At 46.1% G+C, this 8,958-nt stretch overlaps 1 protein-coding gene across 1 annotated transcript; it reads left to right on the top strand.

Annotated features, from left to right (window-relative positions):
* The first annotated feature begins 362 nt into the window (after positions 1-362).
* On the top strand, positions 363-8,512 carry PDIA3 (protein disulfide isomerase family A member 3). The gene is made up of 12 exons (XM_010717708.1): positions 363-452; positions 878-995; positions 1,712-1,819; positions 2,703-2,832; positions 3,285-3,401; positions 3,888-4,013; positions 4,542-4,724; positions 5,265-5,373; positions 6,222-6,350; positions 7,058-7,137; positions 7,610-7,667; positions 8,101-8,512. The coding sequence occupies exons 1-12, from the start codon at positions 363-365 to the stop codon at positions 8,218-8,220; spliced, it is 1,368 nt and encodes a 455-aa protein (XP_010716010.1). The 3' UTR covers positions 8,221-8,512.
* Positions 8,513-8,958: the final 446 nt, after the last annotated feature.

The following is an 8,958-nucleotide window of genomic DNA, read 5'->3' on the forward strand; positions in this document are numbered from 1 at the left end:
CGGCTCCGTGGCTGCTGCGGGCGGAGAAGCCGCGCTGTTCCGGTCTCTGCCGGGCTGTGCAGCCGAGCTGCCCGTGGCTGAGAGCTGTGATGCGCTGCAGTTCTCGGAGACTCAAGCGTCAGGAACGGTCTGATACTGAGGGCTGCGGGATGGGCGTGTGCTGCTGGCTGGGGGGGGCTCGGGTGGGGGGAGCCGCCCGGGAGCTGTGCAGTCTCAATCCAAGAATTGCTGTACTCAGTAGTTGTGGTATTGTCCCTTGCCTTACGCAGTAAGGAGCTTTGTTAAAGAACCACCTTTTCCTCCAGGAAACTTGCGTGGTTTTGCTAATCAAGGGTCTGCTGCTTTCTTTATGGGAGGTTGACATGGCTTTCTCCAGTCTTTTGTTTGCTTCAGCTGTTGCCGAAACCTTCACTGTTGATAAGATGCTAAGAATTCTTAACATGTCGATTCCTGTTAAGCTTCTCATCAACAACAAGAATCTACCCTTACTAGTGTTTTAATGGGGAAGGTATCTCAAAGTTGCAACTACTTAGTTTTCTGTATATTTCCTTAAATTTTTCTGTGCATCTTAATGCACATGTAACTACATGCTCTGTAGTGCTGACGTCTCAGTGACAGTCTGTGTACCACGTCACCCATGGGCCGCTTGGTTTCATGTTGGGCTGTTGGGCCTGGGTTCTGATCTCATAGACTTGGGTCTCACAGGTGTTTCTCAGATCTTTACATTTTATGTGGAAGGAATCCAGCCCTGATTAAAAGCACGTGAGAGTTTTCAAACCCTTTGGTCTTCCAAGTTATATGTGATAATGTGTGCAGTGGCAAAGCTGCTTTTGCTTGGTCGATAAATCATTGAGTAGCAATACTTCTTTTCTCTTAGGTTGACTGTACAGCAAATTCAAACACCTGCAACAAGTATGGAGTCAGTGGATATCCCACCCTGAAGATTTTTCGAGATGGAGAAGAGTCAGGAACCTATGATGGACCCAGGACAGCAGGTGAGGGCTTGTCAGCATCTGTCTGCATCTTGCTTGCTGAAGTAGTGCTCCAAGGCAGGCCCACACAGAACAGTCTTTGTTTCAGAGATGTGAAATGTATGGAGGGGTACAAAGAAGAATTCCACTTGCATGCACACCTTTGCCCTTCCCAGAACTCTTTCTGTTGGAAGAGTGCTGGATGCTTAATAGCACTTAAAACTCTCCCTTTATAGGAAGAGGCTTCCAAATTATCTTCAAAAGCATGGTGTCCACGATGGGTGGTGCGTGGAAGGTGCTTCAGAGGAAGATCTTATACCCTTAACTTCCTATTACAAGTAACTTTGTAATCTCTGCACTCCTTTTGCAGCAGCGAGGAGGTGTTCTGTTTCCTGATCAGTTCTTCATTTAGTGAATCATTTTTCACAGCGAGTGTTCTGTAACACATTAGTAATACATGTGCAGCTCTTGGTTTGAGAGCATTGAAAAAATGTTTTTACCAGGGCAGTGCTCTGAAAAATCTCTGCATTTCTAAGATTAGTTTTCAGTGTGATGAAGGTGAAGAAAAGGTGCTGATGACAGACTTTCAGTTCATGCCGTGTTTATTGTGTCACCATTGGGCCACTTGGCTTGGGAGCTAATAGTAGAATTGTCAGAAATGGCTTTTGTTTTAGGGAACTTGAAAAGTGTCTCATGAAGCTTTGTATCGATCCCTTTAATGGTTTCACTTCTATTTTAAGATGGAATTGTCAGTCATCTCAAGAAACAGGCAGGACCTGCTTCAGTGGCTCTCGGTTCCCTGGCTGATTTTGAGAAATTCATTGGTGATAAAGATGCTTCTGTAGTGGGTGAGTAGAATCGGTGCAGAATTTAAATTACACTTGACTCTGGAAGATCTGTTGTGAATGTGCTGTGCTAAGAAAAGAGGCAGTATCCTAAAGTATAGTAAGGGAAGTTCCAGGTGGATGTCGGCACAAAAGTCTTTCATGGCAGGAAGGGAAAGACAGAAGCAAGTGATCAGAGATGTTCCAAAACTTTCAATCTTGGAGATCTTTCAGAACTCGTTTGGAAAAAGTTCTGAGCAACTTGACCTGACTTCAAGTTGGCTCTGCTTTGAGGAGATTGGACTTGGTGACCTCTGGGGATTCAGTCCAACTTTTTTTTTTCCTGTGGCTCTTTGACTGTCTTTTAGAACTCCTGGCACTGTAGTCTTTGTTTTGTTTTGCTTTTTAAGCTTGTTGCTCCTTTGGCTGCCTGACAAGAGGTAGCTTTGGATTTCTAGAAATCCTGCTAGGATGGTATTTATCATCCTTGTCTCATTTGATCATGGTTTACGAGTGGTAATAGCAGCTTTCCTTTCTGCAGGTCAGGCATCATCATACAAATGGAAAGGGCTGAGTATTGATCAGCACTTATTTCTATTGTGTACCCTGGCTACCAGTTCCTACCACTAATAGTGTCACATATGACTGCAAATGGAAATTGTAGTGCTCAGCAGATAGCTCTCTTTTAGCTGAATGACTAATTCTTGAGCAACTCGCTGCTGGTGGAAGGAAAGAAATGCATAAGTGTTCCACTAAAACTGGGAGAAACTCAAAAATCAAGGTCTGGGTGTGCATTGAGGAACTTGGTTCAGCAGACAGCTTTCGGCGCACTGTAAAGACAAACGATGAGCTGCACAGTAACTACTGCTGAGTTGGTTTGAGGTCACCATCTGTCCTTCTGCTGCAGGCTTCTTTAGAGATGCTTCTGGCGACGCTCATTCTGAATTCATGAAAGCTGCCAACAACTTAAGAGACAACTACCGTTTTGCACACACCAGTGAGGAGCAGTTGGTGCAGAAGTACGAGGAAGATGGAGAGTAAGTTCTTAAAGATGTTTTTGCTAAGGCAACTGGAACAAAATAATTCCAGTTAATAACCTTCTGAGCACATTGTAAGGTATTGTTGCTTTCCCAGCTGTCGGTGGTGTGTGTGTGTGTGTGTTGGCAAGAGTTTGGGTGTGGTAAAATGGTTGCAGGATCTAGAGGATTAGTGTTCCCCTCCACGTGGGAAGTATCTCAATGGGTGTTTTGCATCCCCATTGCTTTTTCTTTCTAGTTTCTCGTTGCTGGAGGCCATGGCCTGTCTGAATAATGAGAAACAGCCTGGCAGGTACATCTGGTGCAGTAGTGCTACCAAGAAAATAGTCTGCTTTGCTGTGTTCATGGATGTTAATGAGGGTGGTCAGTGGAGGCTGAATTCTTGTCTTGCTGCTGCCCCTTGAAAGCCCAGGGATGCTTTGAATCATTTCATGGTATCTGCTTCCTCTCAGGGGTGTGGTCCTGTTCCGACCTTCACGGCTGGCAAACAAGTTTGAGGAGAGCACTGTCAAGTACACTGAAGACAAAATCACCAGTGCAAAGATCAAGAAGTTTATCCAGGAGAATATGTGAGTGATTCCTTGCTGGACGACAGGATAGACAGGAGTCCATCCCAAATTGGGTTCCATCCTGTCAGAACTCGTTTTCTCTACCAAGCTTAGCTGCTACTTCTGCTTACTATCCAAAAGGGCTGTCTTGCTTACACCGCTTCCTTTGGGCTATCTCCCTTCTTTCTGGAAATACTGGTGTGGTTGTTGACATCTGTTCTCTATATTGAAGCAACCAGGCTTCTGTTTAAAAGAAATATATGCTTCCTGAGAAGTATGCCGTATAAACCTTAGATCAGGTGCATTAATTGAAGTTGTGGCTAGAGATGGAGATTTGACTCAAACAGTACAGTATGTGAACGGGCAAAATGTTTGTGTCGTACTGGTTATTAATACATTAAGCATTCTTGGGTGGGAATCAGGAACGTGCTGTATTGAGACCGTTCCTGGGAGGGGATGGAATTTGGATGGTGAAGTCAAAGCTGCTAACCTCTGTCTCATTGATAGCTTTGGTATCTGTCCACATATGACTGAAGACAACAAAGACTTGATCCAAGGGAAGGATTTGCTGGTGGCGTACTACGATGTGGATTATGAGAAGAATGCAAAGGGCTCCAACTACTGGCGCAACCGGTATGTGGTGGCCGGGGTAGCGTTCATCTGCTTCTCTCATTTGATCCCCGCGTTGTGGTGGTCAGTAGCTCATCTTAGAGTTCCTTATATTCATATGGGAATTGTTCTCCCCTGGAAAAATCCCCACTGGGTTTCTGATCGAGAGTACAGTGCTTGCTGCTCAAGGCATTCATTTGAAAACCCAGCTACTTGTTTTTGGATATCTAGTCCTTACATTTTAAACTGAAATTTCCTTGGTAAGATTATGTGGTATTCTATCCTTTGTATTCTTCAGTGATGAATCTGATGGGTCAAAAAAAAAAAAAGTACACCTGACATTTGCTCAGGCTGTATTCAGAATAAACAAGCTTGCTTTGCTTCTTAACGCTGTTTCTGGAGGACTTTCCTATGTGGAATCGCTTCACGTCACACCATTGATTTTCTTGACCAGCGTGTTCCTCAACTTGAGAAGTGTTACCTTGTGTGGAAGATAATGTTCCAAGGAATCATGCTTTGTTTTCTGTTTTTTGTCGTCTTTTTTTTCTTCAGAGTTATGATGATTGCAAAGAAGTTCTTGGATGCTGGTCACAAACTGTCATTTGCTGTGGCCAGCCGGAAAACTTTTGGCCACGAGCTGTCAGAATTCGGTCTAGACAACAGCGTGGGTGAGGCTCCTGTTGTTGCCATCAGAACAGCTAAAGGAGATAAATATGTCATGCAGGAAGAATTCTCGTAAGTTTTTGAATGTTAGCAGTGTTGCCTCTTGCTTGATAGATTCAGGTCTGGGAGTCTGTGACCAACAATTGTTCATTAGCTTGGAGGAAATAGGAAAGCTGGATCTTCCTGCTGGAAGAAATGGCTGCTGGGTCAGAAAGATTGATAGTTGCCCAGTGTGCTTTCTTGCCCTCTAGAGCCTGTCCTGTCTTTAAATATCTTGAGCTTAATTCTGCAACTTTGTATAATGTCTGCTTAGGAATTAAGATTCAGTAAAGGGCATGGGTGGGAATTCCAGCTGTACGTTCCTGTAGAGAAGAGGAAATCTAAGGGTGCTCCGAAGGCCTAAAACCTAGAATGAGATGTGCACCCAGGCTCCTGCCAAAACTCTAGTGGTGTCTGTTGTGCTTGTTCTTCTAAGCTGGCCCCAGAGTGCTGCTCTCACAGATGAAGGTGGCATCTGTTATGTGGGTGGAAGGAGGTTAAATCAGCCTTGAAGGTTTTCCTCTCTCATCCTGTATGTGCCATGGTGGCTGTAAAATGTCACTTTGCTTTCAGCCGTGATGGAAAGGCTCTGGAGAGATTCTTGCAAGATTACTTTGATGGCAACTTGAAAAAGTACCTGAAATCAGAGCCTGTGCCTGAAAACAATGATGGCCCTGTGAAGGTGAGTGTTGTATCAAGGGAGGCAAAAGCCACAGCTGGTGATGAAAAACACTTCAGCGGCAGCTTCTAGTTGTATGCCAGCATACCTTGCTGCGAGTGTACTGCTGTGGCACCTTGAAGTCTGTGGTGTTGTATAGAAAAAGAACTCAATCCCTTTTATGTTGCGCTTCTGAGCTGAAGAAACTCAGCTTGCAGTTTTGATTCCATGCTTCTCTGTCAGCATAGTTACTCCTGCATGAGCCCACTTACGATGCTCTCTGCAAGTGCAGGATCATTGAGATTTACAAGGGTTCTGTTATCTTGACTTGTGCCTCCCCTTTGCAGCTGGTCACAACAACTCAGTTCCTAAAGTCTTATTTGTTCATCTCATCAGCTTAAGATAATGGTTTAATTCCTACTGCTTGTTCATCCCCCTGGAATCTGCACTGAAGGAAAGCATTCCCGTGGCTTTACATTCAGATGAGGGTCTCATACAGGAGTGAAATTGCACTGCTTATTTATGTGTGGGTTGGGATGACCTCAGCAAACATAGTTAACCTCGTCCTTTAGCCTGGAGCTTGCTGGGATTAAGAAATCAATCATTCTGCCTTTCTCCTGCAGTGTTAGAGCGTCCAAAACTCACTTGCAGGTGGTGCCAGTATCTTATTGCAGGCTTTTGCCTGCTTGCTGAGGATGCTGCAGCTTGGTGAAGAGCTGTGTGTTTGGTCAGCTTGGTGCCATGTAGATACAGTGCACATCCTGTGTAGATACAGTGCAGTGGGAGGCCAGGCTTTCTGGGGCACAGCATGTCGTGGTACAGCCTCACTGTTGGCTTAAAAGTCCAGACTTTGTGTGATCAAACTCTTTCAGGTGGTGGTTGCTGAGAACTTTGATGAAATTGTTAATGCAGAAGACAAAGATGTCCTGATAGAGTTTTATGCACCCTGGTGTGGCCATTGCAAGAATCTGGAGCCCAAATACAAGGAGTTGGGAGAGAAGGTAGGTCAGAGTCTCTACTGCAAGTGTAAATGACAACTCTGCACTAAAGAGTTCTGCATATTCTGCGTCTCCAACCTTTACAGTGCAATGGTATAACCGTGCCTTCCTGAGGACTGCAGAGTTTGCCATCTCCTGATGATGCAGAAGTGCATTAGCAGGATCTGGAGCATGGCAGTAACTGAGCTGGTTTTGTGGTGGCACATCAATATTACCTTATTTAGTCCTGGGGTGGGAAAGTTCCTTTTCGGGTCTTTTCCCTCTGATTATAGTATTGTAAAGACTATGCATGTCACTGTCATCCTTCCATCAGATTGTTTCAGTAGTGGTGTAAATATGTCTCTGCAGATCTGGCCACCTTCTTCCTACGTGGCTGTCAGGTACCCTTCCTGCTTGGGCACTGCTTACACTCAGTTTGCTTTCTAAAAGGCTCGAGGCAGACGGCGCCTCTGGGGTCAGCATTCCTTAGAAGTTGTAGCTACTGAATGAGTCTGGGGAGAGTCTTTGGGAGATCTGTGCTGCATACAACTGAATGAAGAGGGGCTTAGTTCCCTGTGCCCCTGTTGAAGCAGGAGAGAACTCTTTAGAACAAATTTTATTCAGCTTTTATGAACGATACATGCTATCTTGTGGAATCCTACCTTAGATGTTGATAGTTTAGTTCTGGCATTAACTGCTATGGATTGGTTATTAATGTGCTTTTTCAACAGCTCAGTAAAGACCCCAATATTGTCATTGCCAAAATGGATGCTACAGCCAACGATGTGCCTTCTCCATATGAAGTCAGAGGGTAGGTGCTACTTCTGTTAGACCACTGTCAGTGGACACAAGTTCAGGTTTCTGTCTCTGACCAGCATCCTCTACAGAAGATCTGAAAGAGGTTCCTGGAGAGAATGGGGGCACAGACAGGGAATTGCATACATCTGTTCTGCTCCTCTGGTTTCCTTGCCATACCTAAAAGCTTGTCTCACTGAGCCCTTCCTCTTTCTTGAATTTGCTCTGATTTTTTTGCACCACCAAGACCAGAATAACACTGGAATTGCTTTTCTGAAAGCAAGCAAACCTGACTGTAGTTGCGCTCAGCCAGCTGTGCAGATAAGACAAGGCTTTTGGATGCCACATATACTGGCTTAAGAGCTGGTTGTTCTTGTTGCTGTGTGAAACTAGAGCAAGGGTGCAAGTCCTCTCAGTGATGGTCTGGAAGGACGGGGCCTGAAAAAAGCAGCACATTGTGAGCTCAGACACCTGTTCTCTTTCCCCAGCTTCCCCACCATCTATTTTGCTCCAGCTGGCAAGAAGCAAAGTCCAAAGAAGTATGAGGTGAGTGGGGCTCCCCAGACTGGTTTGTTTTGTGGTTTGGGAGGGGGTGGGGAGTAGGGTTATTTTCTGATTTTTTTTGTTTGTTTGTTTGTTTTTTGTACATTTGGAGAAGTGAAACAATAAAATGACCCCCTTAAACCTAAGTATCCCCTGTCCTTTGGAGACTCGTTAAACAAGATGCAACTCCTGGGGCTTTGTGAAGTGATGAGGTAGAATCCAGGTGTCCAAATAATGTGGACTCTCTCTGGAGTTGTGCCTGGCACTCTGTCCTGTTGCCCAGGGAACGCACGCGGTGGTCCCTGCTGCAGACCCACAGGAGAGAGCTCTGCTTGCAGTTAGTTTGGTCTCCTGGCTGGCACCCAAACTCTCCCCTAGCAAAGGCAGAGTCCACAGCGAGGACAGGCTGTGCCTTACTGCCTTGTGTGTTCTGCAGGGTGGCAGAGAAGTGAGTGACTTCATCAGCTACTTGAAGCGGGAGGCAACCAGCACTCCTGTGCTGCAGGAGGAAGATAAAGCCAAGAAATCCAAGAAGAAGGCGAAGGAGGATTTGTAAAGTACCCACTCACCATCTTGTCAGGATGGGCTCTGTGTGAATTGGGGAAGCACTGGGCAGACTGGGGCCAGTTCTGGATTGTGGAGAGCCAATGACTATGAGGGCTGAGGGGCTCCAGCTGCTGTGTCTACTTCTGTTTAATTTCTTGTCGCCTCTTAGCTGCACTGCTGTGGGGCTCCCCAGACTGGTTTGTTTTGTGGTTTGGGAGGGGGTGGGGGGTAGGGTTATTTTCTAATTTTTTTTTTTGTACATTTGGAGAAGTGAAACAATAAAATGACCCCCTTAAACCTAAGTATCCCCTGTCCTGTGGAGAGTCGTTAAACATAACATCAGGCTGGTGCTCGCTGAACAACACCTTCCTACTGTGAGTCTAGTTTCCGTCAGTGAGCCTTCAGGGCCTTGTTCTCGATGTTAAGCTTGGATTTTCTCCAGCTAATGAGTAGCAAGAATTGTCCTGCTATGCTGTGCTATGGGGGTGCAGATTTGGGACTCTGCAATCACAGAATCGCGGGGGTTGGAGAGGATCTCAAGAGATCGAGTCCAACCCCTCTGCCCAAGCAGGTTCCCTGCAATAGGGCGAACAGGGAGGGGGCCAGGCAGCGCACAGCCGTCGCAGAACCGCCAGCAGCGCCAGAGCGGGCGCTGACGTGATGCCTCCGGCACAGCCCCGAGCGCCGAGTGGGAGAGGGGGCAGCGACGGAAGACCGGGGAAACGGCAGCCCCCAGCCCCTGACCCCC

The sequence above is a fragment of the Meleagris gallopavo genome, chromosome 12, assembly GCF_000146605.3.
Source record: "Meleagris gallopavo isolate NT-WF06-2002-E0010 breed Aviagen turkey brand Nicholas breeding stock chromosome 12, Turkey_5.1, whole genome shotgun sequence".
Classification (NCBI taxonomy): domain Eukaryota; kingdom Metazoa; phylum Chordata; class Aves; order Galliformes; family Phasianidae; genus Meleagris; species Meleagris gallopavo.